Consider the following 24783-nt stretch of genomic DNA (forward strand, 5'->3'; position numbering starts at 1 on the left):
GGGATAAATACTTAACTCTGCCATTAAGATCACCGACGTTGTAAATATCTGGAGATGCTGTTTCCAAGTTTTTAGTGAGGTCAAAGTTCCACCATCTTGGTTTGACAATTTTTGGACTTATTCTCCGACTGATATTTTGAGGTGGCTAAGTTTTGTTCTGAAAATGAACTACATTAAGTGAAAAATGCTACCATAATCATTAGTATGGTGATTGTCATTGGATTTTTCCCATCATTCCCGATACTTCTATTAATGTATTAACACTCTATCTGTTAGCCACTTTACTAGTGGGAATATCCTTGAAAATATACTTTATTACTGTAATTGTTAGATTTCCGTTGGCTATAATAAAATTAAATATCAGTATAAGAGCAGATAAATGACTAGTTTCCTCTCGTAAAATTGTATTTTCAGCTGAGCTAGTTGTAGAACGTAACTGTGGTGATGGATAATAATTTTTTCCTGGGAAAAGATGTTTGAGTCATAACTTTTGTGAAGCCAACCAATGAAGTGTGAAAATATGGTTTACATTGTGTGTTCCATAAGTTATTTTAATGTATTAACGAGTTATGACCAAAAATTTCACCAAATACATAGTAAGCATTGACCCTTATGGGATTGCCAATGTTTTGGTCAAAGTGGGCGTGTCTTGGCCTACCCAAGCACCCCCATTCCGGCCACACTGCATACCATGTTTGAAACCAGTGGTGCCCCCTCCAGACATTACAACCTCCTTGGTTAAGATGGATATTTTTACATTTCTGCTTGGAAATGGCATATTCTGAGTTTTGTATGTTCTACAGATGCTAAAGTTAAGGGTAAAAATGACCTTGGCCTCTCCTTTTTCTTTATTTATTTTGGCTGGCACTGCTCAGGTGACTTGCTGCTCATGTATACATAAAATAGCGGAATGAGTCAGAATACTGGATATATTCTCCCTGTAAAATATTCTTGCTCATTTAAGGCCAGTCATTTGAAGTTTCTTTCCATTTGTTTCACTAACTCTTCAAGTTCATCCGTCCACCTTAAATTTTTTGTACAAACTTTTCTTTTTGGTCCATGTACTTTTGGTGCTGTTGTATGTGTTTTTCAACTTTTCTTGTATCTCCTCTCCTTTCTATTTCTTCCATATACTCTGCCAAGCTTATTTTAAAACATATTTTTTTTGTATTTTGAACTCATTTTTCAATAGATATATCAAATTTACATTCACTCAGGTTCCCATAAAGTGACAATACAAACGTAAATACAAATATAAGATAAAACCAAGAAATTAAAATGTGAACACGTGATGTTAACTTGATGGTGGCAAGGAGATGGAATATTGGCTGAAAGCACTTGCAAAAATTTCACCTTGATATGTAACCAAATCACCGAATTCCTGCTTTTTAGCCAGATGCTCAGACCACCCAGCTACTGAGATTACTTTTACTGGCTGTGTTATCAGCCCCTGAGGTCTGTGGTTCGATTCCCAGTCGAGGTGAAAATTTTCCATGTGTTTTTGGCCATTATTCGAATGGTAAAAATAAAGTTATGTATTTGACAAAATATATTTTGCCTCATGTTCCCATTCACATTTGGGGTAATTATACCCATTAGAATGGCTTATGATCAATGTATCTGCTGTACTAGAAGAAAGCAGTAGGAATAGCCCTCTCTCTATGCTCACTGAGTGCTTTTTTTATATAGAGTCCATTTATTAATTTGATGCCAACCCTGGTAAAATGAAAGCGATAGATCTTATTTCCGCTTGTTTTAATTAAATTGACCCACTGCTAATCCAATTAAGTATGCACATATTCATTATGGCTGCAGATGTTATAGGACCTTGGTTGCTCTATTTTCTTTCATTTTTGGCTGTGTGTATTGTTGCCTTTTGGTAGAGGATATGAGAATAGTGTGACTTAGCACTTACTTTTAAATCTGGTGCACTTTTCCTTTGAACATTAGTGTTGTGGTTCTCATTTCATGAAAAAAATTTCACTCACATGTAATTTATTACCAACTTTAAATATTTACATCTTATGTATTTACACTTTAAAAAATTGTAGTATTTCTAAGAAAACATTCTTGCAATTACACTTTTTCAGTTTTTAACATCAGTTAACTATATAAAAATAAAAAAACTTTCTTTCAACCAAACAATCAAATAGAAACACTCATTCTTGCATTTAATGTCTCAGACATACACATAATAAATTTGATTGACCTCAAAGGTTTTAAGTTGTGCAGGCCCTTCCTCTTTTTACTAATTCATGGCAAAGTTTTGGTGAGGCTACAATATCTCCCAGGAACACGCTCAGAAGGTAAAATTTCTTGGATTTTTCTGGCGTTAACTCGTATTTGCTGCAAAAAAAGGGATATGACAAATTAATAATTAATGAAGAAAGAAATATGTAGTAGTGGTTTTATTTTTTTAGTAATGATATTTTTTAAATAAATAAATCTGGAAACATATCAATTCCAATTCATAAGCTATTGCCCCTTGTGAGGCTTTGGATTCCAATTCCAGTGGTGTCAGAGACTTTTTGATTTCTACTTGGGTGTTGTGAATAGGTAGACTTCAAACATGCACAGCACTCTATCCATTATGTTGTGTATTTTCGCTGCTCGAGTGTTTTGTGAGCAGCGGCCATTTTTTGGGAACTCAGCACGCCAGTCAACTACCTCATCCAGGATGCTTGGACGCATCCCTGGCCACATCCGAATGTAACCGAAAGTACGAAATAAATCCGTTGCAATCATAAATCACCCGTGTGAGTATTTTGTGAACACAACACATTGGTTGTGACTTATATAAGCCTTGTTCTCCAAGACATATAACTAGAGCTGGATTTTGCCGTACATCACTTTTTTACTCTTTCTTTTCTTCCTCAATTGAGTAAATCAAATTAGCTTTTGGCCATCACCTTTAACCTTCACAAAAAAATGAGTGTATAGAAAGGTGGATATTCAAAGACATTATGAAAGAAATTCTCCATTGTAGTGAGAAGAAATTATAAATCATTTTTTGAAATTCCATTGCTTAAGCATTCCTCCGAGGAAGAATAAGATAGTCATTTCCAAGAGGTTATAAATTACCACTTGAAAATGACGCAAATGCTTGGAAACCTGTGGAGGCCAAGTATTTTTTTATAATGTGTGACATTCGAATTTTGCATTTCATATGTTGTGGATGTTTCCTTGTCGAGGATCATCATTTCAAAAAAAATCTTCGGTGGACATGTAAGGCAATAATTGGTGGTTGAGATGCTGAGATAAATTTAGGTACATATTTGTAACCATGGGAAAAAAGCAGTGCTTAATTTCTGAAATTTTAGGAGCTGGAATGTAAATTAACACATTTAATCCACACCAATTTCAAATATATGCCCCTCCCTAAAATTTCCTTTTTTTTTAACTTGCAATAAAAGTTACAATGAGGAATCATGCTTCACTAAGCATAAAACGATGATGAAATATTTTGTGGGAGGTGTCGGAATGCCATTCTGGCCAAAATTAAGCACTGGAAAAGAGGTTTAGGTTACTTGAATGGTAACATAAACATAAGACTTTTTCAATCCATAGAGCATGAAGACTCTCATTCTACTTAACAATTTCTTCGCAAAGGATTGTTTTTCTCTCGATTTATTACGTTGTCTGAATTAGAATTCCGGGAAACCGAAGCGCCCCTTAGAGTTTGGCAACCCCATTAACATTCAGGTGTTTTAAATGCTACTCCGTGCTGTTGAGGAGTGTGCTCTCAGTCTTCTGTTTTTCTGTGTGTTTTTTCAAATAGTATTGTATCAAATACGCATTTGCAACTCGCTAAAACTATCAAATTACGTCTTACCAATCAAACATGAGGGCAGAGAAACCTGTTGTGGCATAGGTGTTAATTATGCAGCACTCTGAATTTGGCTTGATTTTTATGCTTACGGTGTCATATCCTAAAGAAACTGCCCGAAATCGAATTAGGAAATGGCCCTACACTAGTTGTAAACGTTCCTTCCCTACTTTCCTATAATAAATCCATCCATACCTATGTTTCAGATATCAAAATTTAGATATTGTAGTCTTAAGTCATCAATTTTTGTCGTCGAAGTGTCGTAGCACTGTGATTCAGAATCACATGTAGATTGATCATGATCCACCTCCCCATCCTAAGGTGTTGCTAATTTTTATACTTTTCTCGGATGATCAATTTCAACCGCTTAAAATATGCCATTGGGAGTAGAATCGATGTGCTAAAAACGATGCCACACCGGAAATCGATGTGATGATAACGATAACAAACAATTAGAGTTGTTTAGGGCCAAAATTCATTTCGTGTATACGTGAGAGCACCTCTTATCCAGGTATTACATTTTCTGTTGGGGATTACGGCTGCGCACACCAACCAAAATTCCGCGCCCGGTGTAGGCGGGATGCAGTCACTATTAGCTGATTTATCCTGAACCCCTCATTGTCATGCATCTTTCTTAGCAAGAGTCGAGGACAGGGATGTATGAATCAGTGTCTTAGGTTGGGGCCCCCTTACCGAGATATTTGGGGGTCCTCCCCCGGAAAAGTATAGGACATTGCATGCCCATACGCTATTCTGACTCATAAAAACTAGATTAAAGTTAATAAAAAAAACAACAATTTCGTAAGAAAAAATACAATTAAAAGTGATAATTTCATAGCTAATAAAATTCAATAATGTATATTACGGTTCTATTGTCTATTTAGTGATTTTTTTCTTTAAAACTACACCGAAATCTGAAAATCCTTTAAAAAAACATTTTCTAATAACCCTTTCAAAAAAGCATCAGGTTCTCATTCATTTCCAGACCTTTATTTTTTTATATAGAACATTGTGCTGAACATGCTGTAAATAACCAATGAAAACTTAGGATTTTATAATTACAAAAAAAATTGGTTCAAGTAATGTGAGCTTTTTATTACACATTTCATACACGCTTCATTGTAGGCGCGAGAGTTTTGGGGACCCCCTACGCTCGGGGCCCTCGGCGCAGACCGCCCCAGGCGGGGGAAACAATTTTCCGTAGATAATATCGGAAAAATGTTAATAATTCTCGCTAACCCTCAGCCCTAACATCTTCATTTTACTCATGTTTATACTGGTGTCGTACGCAATGTAATTCTCCATCAGAATGAATGCTCTAAATAATTTAATTTTACCTGGGAAATTATAAAATGGCATGGTGAACTGATTAAAAATATTTCTTATCCTACTCACGCCCCTTATTTACGTTAGATACAGCTTAAATTGATGGTTTGAGGCGTAACTTTGTGAAATCGATTCATTATGAAAAATAAGAAACTTCGTGCTTTCACATGAAATATTTATTCAAACATTTACACGACCATGGTTTCAACGTAAGAAGTCTGAGGATGATGTCTTACGTTTAAAACCACGGCCGTGTAAATGTGTGAATATATATTTCATGTGAAAGCACAAAGATTCTTCTTTTTCATTTTTCGTTAGATACAGCGATGAAACTATTAATAAAATAGTTCAAGTAATCTGGAAAGTTTTTTCGTCAGGGGATTTTAGATTATGATACATGCAGTTGATATGTGAGCAAGGGTCCATTTTTACCTCACGACCTCTGGCCAGTCGATAACAGTGTTCTGGCCCTCGTGCTCGGCAACCTCCTTGGTCATGGCGTATTCCTCGCACACCTTCTCGTAAACGCACACGTCCGTGCCCATCTCCTTCACCAGCTGCTCCTCCACTTTGGATGGGTCCAAGTCCTCGATCACGTGAGCCTGGGGTTGATGGTGGCCCGCGTGACCCGCGGCCAGGGCCCCGCGCTTTGACCTCTTCACGTAGGTCCCTGTGAGGAAATGAAAAATTATGACGTCCAAATTGAATTTTGTTTTGCGCATTGTTCATGCCAGGTTGAAGCTAGTGACAGTTAAAAATTAAAGCTTGGGAGAAGTGTAGCTTTGTGTAACAGTCAAAATATGTGGCCTCGTGTTCAGAAGTGAACGTTTTATATCCTATTAATGTAGTTTTTTATATCATTTGCAAAATTTTCCTGAACTTTACACATTTCACATTTTAGGTAACGCTCGGCTGTTGCTTTCTAAAATGGATGGTATTAAATTTTTTGGCAAAAACAAACTTTATGGAATAGCCTTGTGGGTATACGGACAACGGTAATGTTTGCTCTAACTGAAATCGCATTTTTCTACACAATGCCGAGGTTATGAAGTACATTTGCAGGCTATACCTACGGTTTTTCTGCTTTGAAATGGTTTTTAATTTTTATTACGGGCTCTTCGAGTATATTTTTAAAAAGAATTAAAGGCGTTGTAGTAAGAAAAAATTGATCATTTTTCTGTTAGTAAAATTTCTAGCATTTCATCGTAATTCTTAAGCTCAAAAACCATCGTGTGCACCAACAAAGAAAATAATATTAGATCGGAGTAATTTCCTTGGTATACTACTGAAGAAAAGTATGATTTCAGAAATAGCAGGCGCATAGCCATAAATGTGTAAAAATATTATCAGTTTTAATGCAAGCAGTAAAAAAATCAAATTTTACTTTTTGAGTGCCGAGAGCGAACACATCCCGTCGGCACATAGGCACGATAGACACTTTCACATATTTCGTCAAAATCGACCTCACGCATGGAGTAGGTAGATGATCTTAAATGAATGAACGTTGTGATCAGTAAGGTTTGGAGATATCTACAAAATATTTTTTGGAAACCTTAAAAAAAAATCCGGGAGCTCCGAAGTTCCCGTAGCCCCACCCGTGGCTACGTGCCTTTGGCGAGGTAATTTTTATGTTACATTACTTTTAAGCAGTCTCGGTCAAGGTCAATATCTCTTCCGTGCCCATTAACGCAATAGAACATTTTCAATATTATATGGTACCCAGCTGAGAGAATTTATCTTCACTAATTGTTCTTGTTTCCTCTTCATATCTTTTCGGAGAGTAAATGTATGTTGAATTCTTTCTTGCTTGAAATATTTCCTTTCTTTGATCACATCGGGGTCGCGGAAGTAGTTGAGGTTGCCAGTGTCGAATTCCCTCTAGATGACGTTCATAATTACTTTGGAAATGTAATTTCTTGGTTCAAAAATTCTATGCAGTTATATCAGCTATGGAAGAAAATTGTGAGCAGGTGAATTCTTCGGGAAAAATGGTGGCAATTAAGTGAGCATAGCATACTCGTTTCTCTTGTTTGTACGTAACCAGAGAAATGTGTAATACCCTATGTGACAATGAGGCAGCGAAAGATTTTTTTCTTTAGTTCATCCCTTTGACAGATTTTTCTCTAGATTTCCTTATATAATATTTCCTATTAATACCTTACTTTAATTACAAATAATTTTAAATTCAGTTTGTTAAATGCAATTATTAGTACTTATGATTTTGGTGTATTAAGAGCTTACTCTTATTGATATCTCTCAATCTATCTCCAGTAAGTGAATTATTTTACTCGGAGAATCTGCTCATCCTACAAATTCCTAGTCTCCGTAAATATTCAATTTGTATGGGTTTTAATGGTTTGGGTTTGCTTCAAATTTTGCGTTTCTCTCGCGATTTAATCGCACGACGAACTGCTATTGACAAAATCGCCCATGGCAGTGCGTTTCCCTTCAGTGTAACGCTTGCGAAATTCAGTGGAAAATTTCTATCTATAATATATCGTATTCCTTTATTTTCGTTCCCAAATGTAATGTTTTTTTCGATATGTATCGCTATTTTCATGTATATTGTCTGTATTCAAGCAATGAACTTATGGAAATTATTTCATGTTTTAGTTTTCTCCCTTTATTGACCTGCATAGCGTGATCGTTCTTGGTGAGAGTATGTATGTTCTATCTCTTCAGAAATATCTAGAAATAAATGGAGATGAAATTGATAGTTTGAATCGGAATATCTATTGACTTGCCTCACTCGTCATAATATGTGATTGATGAGAGGCCTGCTCTTCAGACAATCTCCTAGAATAGTATTACAGTCATGTATATGTATTTGTGGTTTCTATATTGTTTTCGTTTCTTCCATTTTATAATTACGTTTTAATACCAATTTACTCATATGTTCTTATTAATAGTATTAGTTAAAAATGATAAAAGTTTTCGTGTACGGTGGACCTGGACGTCGCTACTGGAAATATTTATGTACATGGTGCTTTCATGTTACTTGTTGGTGCTATCGTTCGTGGACGGGGTCACAAAATTCATCTCCGCCTCTGACGTCAAATGAATAGGAAACCCTAGGTAGAAAGAGCGCCGGAAATTTTCCGGTGAGAAAACTGTTGACATTCCCATGGTTGTTTCTTGACGCATATTTACGTCCTGAGTGACAGGGTCAGTACTTAGTTAAAGTATCTTGCTTGGGAACTTCATGTCACTTTGTTGTTCACATTCAGAGTAACCTTGGCGGAAATCTCACGTCATTTTCACGTAAACGCCGCATTTTGAAAACCTTTGCAGCGGAAGCACGCTGACCAATTATTAACTGGAGAAATAGAACAGCCGGCCGTTATATGAGGAAGCCGCTATTTGCTTTAAATGCAATGCCCGCGAGATTGTGGTGCCAATTCACAGATGGAAATAAAATGGCCCATGTCAAAATTAAAAACCGACAATAACTTTCCCCGCAAGCTTAATTTACCGACTAAGGTTTCGGCTATTGGTGCGATTATTAAGGTAAGACTTTCCAAGAGAAAAGGCATCTTATATTCCCAACTAATTATCCACCTCCTGGAAATTTACAATTTGTTGTTAATTTTAAGAGGAATACAATCAATTTCGACCGAGGTAAGTGTGGTACATTTGGTATGGTATTTGGTGAAGGCCACCGACAGCTACAGTCATTTGCGCCATAGGGGAGATTGGGGAAGGTAGGGTGGAGAGAAACCCGGCGTCGGCATAAGCCTGCTCTTAACGAAACTAAGAGGGCCACGATTCAACGTCCCATCCGACGGACGGAGTGCTGTACTAGAAGTGCCCCCACAAAACATCTTAGCTGGAATCAGGCAGTTTCTGAAAAATCTCTGCCACCGCCGGGATTTGAATCCGAGTCCACTGGGTGGGAAGCCAACACTCTAGCCGCTACGCCAACCCGACCCTTTCGATACACTATTCGTAAAATCGATGACTTAGTTTATGATTAAGTTAAAATATTAAGGAATTCTTGGGGCGGATAAATTCTTGGCGTAAGTATGTGAAAATACGGACTCCTCTAGCAATAAGCAGTGACTTAGACAGGAGGGTTTAGGTGTTTTCTGCGGCGGAATTGGTTTTCAATCAAGTCATTAATATTTTTAGAGGTTCAATCGAGAAAAAACATCAAGGTTCATGCTTATCATGGCGGTCAAAATAAAATTAGATATATGTGCACATTATTATTCATTTTAGCATATAAATAGTTTTAAACATTTTATACTTAAGCTTTTTTTCGAGCGCAGTGATTTCGGTGAAAGGTTTCTTTAAAAAAAACTTTTGCGTCGTTTTGTGGTTACTACACCGATTGTAGCATCATGCACGTTAAAAATTATTTAAACAAAATCAAAAACACATCACAATGGAAACGTAAATCTTTTAAAGCTTAGGATAGAGAGAACTCGGTAGATTTCAGGGAGTATCCGATATAGACATGTCTGTTTTACCAAACATCGTCTGCCGTTCGGAATAAATTCTGCATTGGTGTATTCGCATTTCATTTTTTCAAGTTGTGGATATGAAATGGTGCTGAAATATTAATGAGTGTTTAATGACCATTTGCCAATCGTCCTATAGCTTTTATACTGCGTCGAATTGTTTTTTGTTTCCGACGATTCCTGCATAGCCTTTCGTATTATCGCGGGAATTTTACGATATTACTAATTAAGAAGTTCGGTTTCGACCTCCGACGCGTTTTAGAAATGGTTCAGTTGAATCTTCCTGTGGTTTTTTTCCCCGCTGCGGGCTAGGTTTGTTCCAGTTGGTTATCAGGGCGTGGCGTGACGTTCAGTTTTCGTCACTTTCACTGGATGGAGAGCGCGTATCTGTATCCACCATAATGATTTTTTGTTGTGGACTTTGGCGTGCTGATTGCTTTCTTCGGAGAACTGTATAAACATGTGTACGTACGTTTGCGTGAAAATTTAAAGTATTTGTTTTTTAGTTGTCGGATGTTGGCGGAAAGGTCGACTTTCTCTCTTTCAATCACTTCGTCATCGTTCTAACTGGCCTATTTTTAAATCTTTCTATCGGAATATATTTTTTTACCCATTAGACGTTTTTTATCAAGTTATGGTTTTAAAGTTATTGCATCTGAATTCAATGAATTGAATCCAGATCTTGATGAATTGGGGAAAAATCACCTGCCTCATTGAGTTATAGGGTCAGAGTGCGAATAGTCAAGTGGTTGTGGTAAATTTAGCCGGTGACTGAAATACGAGTGAAAATCATGGGAGAGAAGCGGTTTTTGTACGTCCTTATGGCTTCGTGAAATTATCCTTTGGGAATTTTCATGATACTGAACTGCAATTGAATGTGTCACTTTCTCTGGGTGTTGAATTCCGATTCCGAAATTATCGTAATGGGTGAAATTTTTTCAATCGCATGTTGCTAAAGGCTGAAAGGGGCTGCCGAGCGTAATTGAGCGAGGAAATCGCTCGCAGGTTCGCTAGCAAGCCCCAGTAGTGACAACACTTAGCGTGAGAACTTACCTGTAGAAATATTTCTCGCCCGACTGCGAAAAGTAATGAACTTTTTTTGTCGATCTTTGCTGTTCATTGTATTTCTGAATACATATCTTTTGGTTTTGTGATTATTTTGTTTTAGCGTAACATTTTATTCCTTCAATGCTGTGGATTCGACTGAATTTTAGAGCAACAATGATACTTTTAGTGAAAAAATAAAATAAGGTGGCTGATTTTTTTAGGGGAATTCTTTAAAAATACTGGTAAATAATTTGAGTAATATGTTTCGATATTCTATTCTAGAGGTCTGTCACTCGGCCTTGCCAGTTACAATTCCCATTTTTTGACTGAATCGTCTTAATTGTGGGGCACACATCAAGACGACTCATTTTAGGAATTATATCTGCTCGATATGAGAAAGTAGAGGTTCACAGGTCTGTTCAGTTAGCTCTGTCGAAATTTTCGAGGAGTTGAAAATGTCCGATATGGTAACTCAATTCTTCCAGGCTTCGCCCCATGATATCGCTGTCACCCAAAACATTATCATCACGGGAAAACTGGAAGAACAAAGTTTGCATTACGGCGTCGTGAAAGTCTCGCTCCTACATCAATATCCGAGATGCTTCTAATCTGCCTGTTGACTGACCGTCATTTTTCTTCAAGATATCACTAATGCAATCATTACGAAGGAAAATTAGTATGAATTCACCTTTAAATTATAAGATGTGTTTTTTTATATTTTTTAATAGCTGTTCTACCGTTATATTTGTTCGCGCATTTTATTTACATTGTTTTTGACGGTCAGTCTCAATTCGAGGCCACGAGTTAAAAATTCAGCTTAGTACGCAATGAATAGATTTACACTGGTGTTTCGGAAACCAATGAACCCCCTCGTATGCTTTTTATAAACCCCATCTGGAAGCGATCCGCCTCATATGACCAAGAATTCATGAATGCATTTGAAAGGAAACTTTTATTTTCTTTCTAACTTTCTCCATAAGACTATGCTATCAAGAGTAATTGTAATGTACTTACAGGCAATTTACCTATATGACATCTACGATTTATACCTCTCATCTTAAAGTGAATAGAAAGTGTAGATAATTCCTTTACGTGCCCTCGTTAGGGGTCAATGACTTGTGGAATGCAATCTCTCTTTACCGGTTTTGATCGTACATCCGCGGTGACTTAAGTCTTAAGAATGATTTTTTGTTGCTACCGCCGCTCAATTATACACTTCGGAGAAAAAAATATACCTTTTTTGCTTGATATTTTCAGAGAAAAAGTCCTAGACCGTAAAGGAAGCTCAAAAAAGTATTATAGAATTAAAATGTTTTGCCTACTTTAGTTTTTAGTGATGTACCATTTTGGCGTTAATTATGGAAACTATGCTCCACCAATTCATCCTTTATTTTTGCTTTATGTGGTTATGAAAACATTTAGAGACAACTTTAAAAATTACTGCGGAAACGAAAATTTATGCCATATTAGAGTGGGAAAATTAGATCTGTATTTAACTACTGTTGTTTCCCTCATTCTTTTCCAAATAGTCGTCGTTAGGAGTGTGTTCAACAACGCTGATTCTGTTAGAGAGTGACTAAATTGGCGGATAATGTTCACATGCCTATCTGTGATTTTTTAATAAAATAGAACTTCTGATGTCACTTCTTGAGGACTTCGGGAAAATGAATCACGTAAGCGGGATCCTAAAAGGAATCAAATCCTCCAGTGACAGCATCCTTTTCGAGCAGTATTACCTTTGCATTACTGCGCCATGAGTAGACAGTAGTTTAGCCTTGATTTCACGTGATCTCGCTTTTTTAATATACACCATGAAGGGAATTTTAAATTATTGATTAATTTTATCCTTAGATGCCACTGAATATGATGAATCATATTATTATGAAGACACTGTTGTTTTTCGTTAAAAATGACAAATTTTAACAGGAAATTTGATTATTGAGACAATAAAATCATAAAATGTTACAGGAATGTTGCTTCTGGACCAAAACAACATTTGATGATTTAGCTGTTGCTCAGTACTCACTCGGATTCAAGGAGTAAGCCAATTTCTTGACGAAATTCGACAGTCGCACCGCAACGATGATCACTGGAAATCCAATGAGCTGCACGGGGAACTCGATGGCTGGGGTGTTTACTTGTGGACTAATCTGGACGGAGTTGTCTTCTGAGTACACTTCCAGGCCAAATGTGAGTAGAACGGCCAAGAGTGGCAGAATATCGCTCCAATGAAGCCACCGCATCTTGAACCTGAAAAGTTGGACAGTTTTGTGAACAATTACCTATTCAAAGCACTGCAAGAACAAGTGACTTTGTACGCAGTCACGCGCACGGGTGCAAAGTTAAATACACCAACGGATGAAGTTCGCGGCGTGGCGTGGCGCCAAGGTGTAACTGGCTAACACACCTGACCGGCTATCGGAAAATCCGGGTTCGAATCCCGGCTAAATCAAATACTTTCTCATGGCGAACTTCATTCTTTGGTGTATTTAATCACCTATTCAATTGGAATTTGAAAATACCTCATCATCATCATAAGTCGATAATAATCCTGAGTATGGTTTGACGCAGCTCTCCATTCCGCCCTTCTATGTCTATCCGCTAGCCTTTTGACTGCGGCGAATTCCTTCTCTTTTACATCCGTTATAACCTGTCCTATGTAACTGATTCGGGGCCGTCCCTCGCCCTTCTTCCCTTCCACCTGTCCTTCTACGATTGTTTTCATCAAGCCATCATGCCTCATTATGTGGCCAAGTAAGCTATCCCGTCCTCTCATTAAGGTTTTCTGAAGACTGCTCTTTTCTCCCACTCTTCTTGGCACTTCCTCATTGCTTATTCGGTCGATCCATTCTATCGTCATGTGATTTTAATGATCTTGATTTCACTTCAATGGCCAGGGGTGCCTATATCCCCGCAATGCTGATTACATATTCCCTCCGATCGAAACAACCTTCACCTTCCTCCGATGGCATATTGTATACATTTTACAAATCTCCTCCAAATGTCATGCTCCCCTTAATTTTTATTTCCATGGCGCACCTTGGGCCGTAAGTAATTCCTCCTGACACTGCCTGTGGCTATTGGCTCCGTTCCAATCTGTTCAACAAACTCCATGTGAACCTACGGAATTCAGATACAGTAAATCACGGCTTTTGGTGGTCCATTATCTACCACCATGACACCGCAATTTGTTGGAGAGGTGATTTTGGCTTAGCGTGATTGAAAATAGCTCGCAACCGCAGAAATGGATGCGATATTTCAACAATTTGGCATCGACGACGACGAGAATCTCTTCGAAATTTTTCAATTTTCAATTTCGACGCACTGCGTAGTCCTCAAGTCAAAAACTCAATAACTTGCTTTTTACATGAATTCCGTTTTATCTCTCATCCCCGCAATTTTTTCTCTTTTCTCAACTTATTTATGAAACATAATTCTAAATTGTTCTGTTTTAATCTATATATATGATAACTGACATGGGTTAAAAATATTATTTTTTCTATGGCAATTATTTAGAATGTAGAAGCTATTCCACAAAATTCACGCTAGCAAATCTGGCCTCATATGGGGAAGATTACAAGCTCGTCTTAATAAAATGTATTTATTCATCTATTGAAACACTGCTACCCGTATGAAATTTATTTGGTAGCCAAAATATGTCTTATCAATAAAAGTTTAAAGTGAACGACGAATGGTGGTGGAAACGGTTCTGAGCATCACTGACGGAGAGGTTGTCATAAGTAGTCATTAAACACCCATAATTTGCTTCCGGTATACTTTTCATGAGCAATGCTGTCGGCATAAATAGTTTCCATACCTTCGCAGCTTGGAAGGAGTGAACTTGAAATGGACTTCCTGTGTCAATTTCCGGCGGATACATTCACGTGTGTTCGTTTGTGTTCGTATGTATTTACATGTAACATACCTTAACTGAATTTTTCCGGAGAATAAATTCCTGAGCGCAAAATTGCAATAGGTAAAGTTATCTTCTAGAATAATAAAAAGTGTTAATTGAAATTTGAAAAATAGAGATTTTGATTGAGATTTTATATCAACGTTTCACTGGCGTTTGCTACTTACTTCTGGGACAGTTACTTAATACCAAGTAGCAACTAACCTTAATTCATCTATTGCTGTACATCCTGAGTAATAACTTTATATCGTCCTCAACTAATTGTCCGTCGCTCTTCATTTTCACCTGCGTTTGTCAACTCTGTTGATTTATTAAATTATACCCTACATGTCACCAAACTTCAAATATTATATCAAAGACTTGAAAATATATGGCTGTTTATCGTTTTTTTTTCATGATTGAATATGAAATTTAGAGTAATTTAGAGCCTCAATATCTGAATCACCTTGCATTTTGTCCTCGCCCTTGTAATTTGGTCTTCAATAGTTAGATAGACTGACTAGGGTGTGACGATGGACGAATGCACGGTGAATATAGAACGGTCTGTTTAATGATCTGGAAGAGTAATAAATGTTGAATCTAGGATATGCTCACCTTCAAATAAAACCAGCGTAGTGTAACAAATGTGTTCACCTTACCTTCACCCGGAATGGAATTAATTCAATTTGTTAAACTGATGTATTTGGCGAGTACGGATAGTAAATAAATATTGTTCAATAAGGGAAACAGAGGGCCTTTATGTTTATATACAATATAACGAGTCATTTTTATTTAGTAGTTTCATAGCCTTCATTAAATGTATCTTTATCGTGGTTTATTTGCGATTTGCGTTGAAAATAAATTTACTACATTAAGATCTTAGTCTTTTTTTATGCAATTATGTATTGTGCTGAAGCAAATGTGTTTCCCTCATCTCTATCTTTTTCATCACTTGAAATTTCGTAAATGTGATGATTTAATGAATAGATGCCGTTGGAATGTTGGCATGTTCAACTAAGTAGAGTAAGAGAGAGAGGTATCAAGTAATTTTGGAGTGAATTATGCTTATAAGACTTTTTATACCAAAAAATGGATGATTATAGCCTCTATATGGTGCACTCAATCAGTTTTAACGACGCCAAAATCCTATACCGCCCTTATGGTGACTGGAATCGAATAATGAAAGGCGCAATAGAAATGTGTCTCGAGGAGAAAAATCTTAACCTAGACTCTAGGCAGAAATTCAGCCAAATATGGATACCGCTGATTGATAAAATACTACGATCACAGATAAAATTCAAATTCCAACCCCCTAAGGTATTTTAATCGGCTGGCCAACAATGGGTCTCAACCGCCCTTTTGCTAGCTTAGGAAATAGCTCGATTTTGGAATATGTTATTCAAGTCTTAATTGATACCTTACCGTAGATTTGAGTTTGAGATCCGGTGGACACAAGTTAAGATTGCGATATGTTGAAAGAGAACGGTATGTAGAAGAATGTTTGTAGGAAAGAATCAGACGGGATATATGTGCTCTGGGTTGTTTAAAGCTGTAATATTGCTATGTCAGTTAAAAATACCTTTCCCTTCTATCAAAAAAATATATCTCCCTGAAAACTAAAACCACTTAACACCTTGGTAACTTACGTGGTTAAAATATGCATTAACGCGAGGCATATAAAATTTTTTGACCTCTTCATTCCTTCGTAGCTTTTATAATATTATTTTGTCATACAGTGCAAAGTACCGGGTTCACGTTTAATTTCAGGTTCATGCTCCCCAGCATGTTATAGTAATTACGCATGTTTAGTATTTTCCTTTGAATGATATTCTTAGGCTGAGTATTCATAACTATAGCCCGTTCTTATTGCATGACGTCACTCAATTTTTATTTATTTTTTTCTCCTGCCAAGTGTGTGAAACGGTGTTGGCTTTATGAGCCGCATGAATGTGATTGCACAACATTAACTTTCTTTGTAGCGGTACTACAAGGGGCTGGGTAATCTCCATTTAAAACGACCCACATTACTTAAATTATGAATCAACGTTTTGCACACCTACGTCCATGGTTTTTTACGGTGAGGTTTTTGGGTCAAAGGCTGCGAGAGGTGTGACGGCGCAGTCGCTCTGATGCGAGTTGAATGCAATCGCTGCAACAAAAAAACTTACCTACTCATGATCTCGATACAATAACTGTTTTTGCTTAGCACTCCATGGCGATTGAATATGTAATTGCTAGGCTAGAGCCATAAGCATACCCAGCGAGGGGCAGGAGGGGGCAGCTGCCCCCCCTAGAAGCAAAAATCGCAAATGTGTTTAAGGAAAATAATATTTTTTCAAGCAAATAATTAAAAAAAAATACAAAAGAGCTGTTACAGTTTCCTATAAAAGTTGGTTTCATTCACCTTCTCCATGCTTAAATCTTACCTATAACTAGAACAACCATGGCTTGCCCCCACCTTAGTTTTGATCCTGGGTACGCCCTTCGATTGAGGTTTACCGTCTCCTTGTGCTACTTGTAGAGTCATTATCGCAAATCATCTAATCAATCTGTGGTGTCAATCAATGCTGAATGAAATAATTTTTTAATGATCATTCTCGAACACTATTTAATTTTCAATTGATTCTTTATATGGTGTCATGGGTGAAAATTCCTGCGGTGAATGTTCTCGCCAATAAGAACTTGCTTGTGCCTGTATACTTTTAAAAATTCTGGGTTTTCTAAACCAGTTTTAGAATTCATATGTCCTTGCAATCTTGCGGCGATCTACGTTGCAAGCTAAATGGCGCATGGAGGTCGATCAAAAGGGGTGGAAGTTTATTCACCCAAGTTATGAATAGGTGAATAGCTCATTTTTTTGCTGCCGCGAATCACGGACTTTGAATAAAGCAAAGCTAAAAATCTAGTTCTAGATTCTTATTTGATTTCATTTTCGACTTATTTAGAGCATTACAAGAATTCAGGAATAGTTAAATTTAGGAAATTTTATGGTTTATAGGAGCGTTATGCTAAAATGCGTACCATTGGAAAAAATTGAAGTGATTGAACATTGAGTGCGTGTTCTTAAAATAAGATACATTAAAAATAAACTTTGTCATATTCCGCGCAGTATTTATTAAAAATGATACCGATTTCGACCTTTTCCGGCCATTATCAAGAGGTAACAGAACTGTGTGGAATGTAGCAAAGTTTATTTTCTATCAATCATGTCACCATTTTACGAAATGAACTCGCAAGCCATTGATTTGATATTCTTAGGGAAAATTGAGTTTGAGATGCAAACCATCCGCAGCTTATGTATGGTAACTCTTAATTTGCTGGTATAGAGAACGCCTTGAATATTTCCTCAGTGGATTTTCAGCTGACGAATGGGTTAATAATGCCGAATAAATGCTCGATACGACCAATTTACGTTGATTAACCGGCAGAGAAAGCGTTTTCTCATTCTTAATTGGTTCATTAAAATCCTCGTTTGGTTCCGCATCGTTCAGTAAATGAATGGATGCTTCCTTCTTCGCTTTTTTGGCAGTGAAAGCTCATTTTTAGTACTGCATTTTCCGTATTATGACGACTATCTAATTTAGAAGTTGAAAAAAATGTTCATAAAATTTAATTATTTAATCAGATAAAAATATTCACCATCAGAATCAGTTAACAGTAATTAATTATGAAAATAGTTTACCATTAATTTATGTGCATCTGTTCATGCTCTCAATGGCTGAAAATTTTTATTGAAATGTTTGGTGCGTATCGGATCGTAGTGGATTCACGCGGGGCAACTCAGCCACCTTAAGTCTTTCTACATCCTTGTCCCAATCCCGAAGTAAAAATAAACAAGAGCCCTCAAGGTGGCTGCGATGTAACTAAAAACTGTGTTCAGCATTGAAACTTTTAAATTCGTGGTAATGGATAAGAGATAGGAAATTATAGGTATTTTAATAAATATATATTATGAAAATCGTGACGTTTCTCCTGCGTTAAGAGTTAAATTCAATGGAATATATAATTAAAAATTACAATGTACAACATATAAACAAATGATAAAATCGGAATCAGCCAGAGAGATCATCGCGTAATTTCATATTTGGCCAATGCCTTGTGTACAGAAGTCAAAAATCCCTCCTTGTTTTAGTTTGAGGTTACAATAGATACGGTTTCTGTCACAAAATCTCCTTCTGTCCCCTATCTTCCTTCAAAATCGCTAAATCTACTTATCTAAACCGTTAAAATAACGCAAATCCCCCGCTGGTAGGTTTGCTTACTTTTCCCAAAAGGCCTATTCTTAAGATCAGCGGAGCAGCTAGGAATAAACTCTAAGGGGGGGTTTAGGAGCAACTCTGGGGGTTATAGAATACGTGCCAGGTAAGCGAGAGGTGCAGGGACCCTCCCCCAGAAAAATTAGAAGATAAATGGTTGAAAATAGTGAGTTTTAATGCTTTCTGAGGGATATTTTATTAATCCTTTCACTGTTCTATAAGTAATATTAATCCAATTAAGTAAAATGGATTTAACTTAAAATTTTCTCTGGCTCTGGGCCCACCCCTCCCTCGCTGCGCCACTGCTTAAGATCCCTTGGATATGCAGGCTAATTTATTACGGGCATGTATTTCATGTGAGGCTAATTGGTTGAATATATTTATTCTTGAAACAGACCATGAATTGGTCTGTAGAATCAGAAAGTTGGCCACATGATCTATAAGACACTTTCTTTGATAACTTGATGGTATTCCATTTCAATATTTAACGGAGAAACTTTTACAAACCACATACAAATTATTACGATCTTTCAGGTCACTACCTGAGTTATTATGCATGATGATGCTTGTAAAAGTTTCCCTGTTGAATATTCTCGTGATCAATCTCCATCCTGAATTGTACATTTTGTATTGCCGCGTTGTAAAAGATCTAGTCCTTTGCGTTTGACTCTGTATAGGGGACATGATATGGGTCTGCGACACTTTTGCAACACCACAGCAATATACCTCCGACCGCCGCGTTTTCTTCAATTTTTCGTCCTGTATATTACTAGAAGACAATTAGTCCTTCGTGGATAAACCTAATTGGTTCAAAAGAACTCTTACCCATTCATCTAAACAAATTAAGGCAAAACTATTTTCTCTGTAGACTCATATCGAACATATTGTTTTAATAACATCATTAAAACAGTATGATACAAAATAATATTCGTTTTCAAAGTGTTTTATAAGCTAAATTAAGGTCTAACTCGCAGTATATAGATGATAACTTTGGTGGTGGGATTGAGTGGGAGGAAGATTCAGGTAAAGTTGGATTAATTTATTTTAAGTACAGACGCCCCATGTGTTTTATATGTGAAATAAATGTGAAGTATATAAATAATTAAGTATGATAGTACTGATAGATGGATAGGCAGTAATACAATAGTGATTTGCGGAGGGTGATAGGCAGCTTAAACGCTAAAAAGATTCCTTTGGAGGAGGGAAAGGGGATGAGGCGAGGGAAAGCGGCCACCCCTTATGTACGTCGCTGGCAGCGGCGTAACTGGTAATATACTTTGGGGGGGATGGGATGGCCTGGAGTCGAGAGCGTACCCAGAATCAAAACAAGGGGGAAGGGGGCAAGCCATGGTCGTTCAAGCTGTAACATTTTACATTTTAGCATGGAAAAGGTGAATGAAACCAACATTTGAAGACAATTATAACAGCGCTTTATTAGTTTAAAAAATTATTTGCTTAAAAAAACATTTTAGTTACCCGTCTTAAACTACGGTAATATTAAAGAAAAATTGTTGAAAACTTTCGATTCAATCCGGTCTGATTTTCCTTAAAGACTAGCGATTTTTGCTTCTAAGGGGGTGGGGGCAGCTGCCCTCTCCTGCCCCTCGCTGGGTACGCCCATGACTGGATATGCGATCCCCCCCAGGCAACGGGGTTCCGGTAAAAGTTTTGAAAAATATCCCCTCATCCCCCTCCCCTTAGTTACGCCACTGGTCCCTGTATGACTTTCATCGCGTTTTGGGCTATACTGGCCTAAAATTGCAGAATTTCTAGGGATCTTTAGGCATTGACTGCTTATAAACTCTCAAACAAGCACTTCATCGTAGAGTGCCCTTAAATCTCTTAATAAGACCCTGAAAACCTCGCAATTATTGTTCACGTTTACTTGGTGCTCATTGTCTACTTTAGTAGTATTTGTTTCATTCCATTACGTATTCATGTCTCACAGTTAAACTCTTGAACTGCCTCTACGCTCTATGATAATTTTGTCGTGAATTTCTTCCGCACTTGACTCGATAGGATGAATGCAAGTACAAAAATCACTACTAATTGCTGTTGATTGAATGAAGTTCATATGAATTGTGATATTCGAAATGAATGCTTTCAGTTCGTGAGAGTAGCTTTTAAATTTTATTGTGGTTATTTTTTGAGTTTAGTGCTGTAGATTCATCATGCCTTTAAATCAGGAAAGATTTGAAGGAATGTGGATGTTTGGAAAGCAATAGGGTCTCACGAGCAACGTCGATCTTGTTACCCTGATTGTACCCTTGGCTTGACCTCGATAAATGTTGACTCATGTATAGCATATTTTTTTGGAATAGCTCCTGAATGTTCAACCCATAAAAAAGATTTCATCTTACTGCACTGTTTTTTGGTATTAGTTTGGGTTATATGCTAGAGAGAAGAACATTGTATGGATCATCGTAATTGCATTTTACTGTAATTATTAACGAAATTAAAATGGAATTACGGAATATTAATTTTAGGAATAATATTTTACCCTCGATTTTAATTTCATGACTTATGATTTTCTCCCATAGTCTTATTACTTCGACTAGATTTTTTTACAAATAGGACTAGGATTAGTTTATCAAATTTAGGATTTTTAGTTATTGATACTTGTGAAATGAAACAGATCTTCATGTTCTCAAACGAAATATTTTAAGTAATATTTTTTACTTTCAAACTCATTTTTTAACCGCAGTAATAGTAGATGGAAACAGGTTTTTGTTTAAGAACACAATTTAAGGACAGGTTTTTGGCCCGAAACTCAAAATCACAGTAATTTTCCATAATGTATTTAATCATTGGATGTTAAAAATTTAGCATATTCGACCTACTACAAGTGCGCTCTTAAATAAGTTAAAGCGGTTTCTGGACCTCAGAGATAGTAGAGTCGCCTGGTTTGTTCAGGAATTTTTTAAGTTCCTGTTTATATATGTCCTTGTGGTTTTTGCTGTAACTTCTGTCAGTATAACCTTTCTCCTATGTTGCTCTTTATGTGCTATTTTTAGAAATTTTAAAATCACTGCGCAGCCCTTCCCCTAAACCCAAAGCGCCTTCCCAAATCCCCCATGAGATATAAATCACCCATATTCAGCGACTCATATTGAGTTGCGCGAGGTTTGCTCAATTCTGGCTGGGGAGTTCTCAAAACTTTCAACACGTAGGTAGTTTCTCAAGAGCGTGTCTGCTGATATCCCTCACGTTCCTCCTTCGAAGGAGGCGATTCATCATTTGGGATGGACTTTTCCCTATCGTAAAATACTGCTGCGGGAGCTTAAAATTTACTTACATTCACGAGAAATAATTGAGGCTTAAGGGGTCTGTCATATTATTCGACATCTTTAGCTGCTCCAACCAGCGAACGTTTATCAAACCTCTCGTAAGCGTGCCGTATTTGCAAGAAGAATGACTGGAAATATTAGGTATTTTTCAGAATAGTGTTCGAATGCATGTACGATGGTAAACACAATTTATTTCTCTCCAGAGGATAATCTAAACCAATGTCAAAAAACAGCGCAGTAAAATTAAAAAAATTGATGGGTTGAACATTCAGGAGCTATTAAAAAAATAACTATATGCTATATATAGCAAAAAAACGAGGCCAAGCCAAGGGTACATTCAGGTGAAATCATTGAGGCTTAACTGGTCAATGATATTGTTCAACACCTTCAGCAGCCCCAACAACCGAACGTTTGTCAAATCTCTCGTATGCTTGCCGTATTTTCGTGAGGAATAACATGCGATATTAGGTTTATATTCGAATAGGGTCTCATTAGTGAGACGGAACTCACCTATTGGCACACAACAGTCCGTCCCTTCTCCCTTTTTAAGGTACTGCTCACTTCTCAGTCGGGAAACGGAGCGGAAAAATTCCACTTCGACCTGGTATCCGAATATCCTCCCGTACAGCCCTTAGTAATCGGCCACTGAAAGAACACACGGGTTGGTAACACCGGCTCACAGAGCTAAAACACGCGGGCTGCCTCCTCTTGATGATCTTCGGTAACCGTTTTCGTCGAGAGGGTATCTTTTTTTGGGCAGTTCCTCAAGGGATAGGCGAGCTGTTCGCCGAGGATCGGCAAAGACTGATCTCGTGAGGACCTTACCAGAGCGTCTGGAGGTGCCGGGAACAGCCACCAGTGGAAAGCGATCAGAGGGAAGGGGGCTGTAGGAGGAGGGGGGCTTAAGGGGTCTTGGAGGGGAGGCAGTAGGATGGGGTGAAGGGTTTCTAGAAGAAGTTGAGCATCGGGAGGTTTTCAGTGAAAGTTTTCGACCTCCACACCCCCAGTCTACCTTCCCCTTACCTGACGCACCCCTCCACTTTGAAAGACCTTCCACTCCCTTTCACTGGGTTACCGCTCTTGAGCAGTCTCCGCGCTGCCTTACCGGCTGCTTTCTATTGAGAAATATCGGCGCCGAAGGTCGGAAAACGACTGATAATTCGAGGAACATGATATCTGAGCAGAACTTTGTGAAAAAAAATGTTCATGACATCTACAAAGCCCGATTCCGTTACAAAGGACTGGTTATTACTTGTCGCCATTGAACGCCAGATTTAAGTTCGCTCGTCGGATGTTGAGATTTTCTGGACCGGCTTCTTGGTTCGCTGACAGGAAAATCGACGGAAGGAAATCGTACTCACTACTGTTTGCTTGAGATTTCTCGAAAGGATTTAATCGGAGAGAGTAAACAACTGAATTCACTATCCAGTGTCAACAGAAAGAAAGTTGAGATCTATTTCTGAAAATTTCATTAATAATGTCCGTATTGTGAGACATTGCTTTGTATTTTTTACCTTAATGTTTAGAGTCCATATAGAACCACATATATATGGTTCGGGTTACATACGATTAGCAAAATTTTAGCGAAATATATAGGTTATTATTCCTCTCTTCTTCATTCTGCTTTATTTAATCCAATTCCGCCCAGAAAACTTTTGGTTTGCGGTTTTGCAAATATTTTGATCCTATGATCACCTAAAGAACTACTGCAAAGTATTTAGGTGATACACTTCACCGTTTTCGAAAGAAGACCCGTAGCCATATGGCTACGTTTGGCGGTTATGGTGTCAAAATCCTACCGGAACCTACGATCGATTTCGGCGCTTATGTTCGAGGAAAAAAATAATTCATTCAAATCGTTTTGGAAGTGGAGGTAATGAAAATCTTGATAGGCATAAAAAGTATAATTTTTTTCATATCACAAAATATAAAATTAAAAATACATAAATAAATACCTTGAAATGTCAAAGCAAGTTTCGGATTGAGCATTACTTTTTTAGTGATATTTAATACTTTTCGCTAGTTTTAGAGTACAAATATCGAACGTGATGTGTAAAAAAATGCAACTTGAAGTTTATAAACCTGATATCTTCTCCTATTACAGTTTTTACCAGATTTCTTTCCCCCATCATTTTTCTTTCCCCCTAACTGTTTCGGAGGCGTTGAGGAAAATTCCTCGACAGCCAAACAGAATCTCAGGGGTTCGGGTCCTGCCCGTATAAGTACCCTTTAACAAAGCCGTGAGTGTTGTACGCATTTTAGTTGATAACCCACAATCAAAAGGTTTTTATATGCAGTTATTGAGCCACTTGAAAATAAATAAATAAATTTCCGAGATAATGAGTCTGTTTTGGGGATGAATTATTTACATTGATTTGACTACATTATAACCAAGTGTTTGAAAACTATCTGTTTGGAGAATTGCTTTGAAAGCTGCGTCAAACCAATCTTCGTATTGCTGGCTTTTGATTATGATGACATTACTTAGTTTTTGAGCTCCTAAAGGCTATCACTCGATCACATTCTTATTTGTTGGCTTAGTTTGTATCAATCGCTTTATGACATCAAAACTAGCTCATATTCTTTTTTCTTTATTGTTAGTGTATTCTCTCAGGCACTCTGCGGCATGCTGCGGTACAGGGAAAAGGATTAGAGGACACACATGAAGGTGTTCCTGCTTAAAAAAATA

General features: G+C 37.4%; 1 protein-coding gene across 1 annotated transcript; it reads right to left on the bottom strand.

The window, feature by feature from the left end:
* Nucleotides 1-1778: 1778 nt before the first annotated feature.
* LOC124156886 lies at nucleotides 1779-22924 on the bottom strand. The gene is made up of 4 exons (XM_046531374.1): nucleotides 22605-22924; nucleotides 12686-12909; nucleotides 5585-5822; nucleotides 1779-2346 (listed from the first exon to the last, which is right to left on the bottom strand). The coding sequence occupies exons 2-4, from the start codon at nucleotides 12900-12902 to the stop codon at nucleotides 2220-2222; spliced, it is 582 nt and encodes a 193-aa protein (XP_046387330.1). The 5' UTR covers nucleotides 12903-12909; nucleotides 22605-22924; the 3' UTR covers nucleotides 1779-2219.
* Nucleotides 22925-24783: the final 1859 nt, after the last annotated feature.

Source organism: Ischnura elegans, chromosome 4 (genome assembly GCF_921293095.1).
Source record: "Ischnura elegans chromosome 4, ioIscEleg1.1, whole genome shotgun sequence".
NCBI lineage: Eukaryota > Metazoa > Arthropoda > Insecta > Odonata > Coenagrionidae > Ischnura > Ischnura elegans.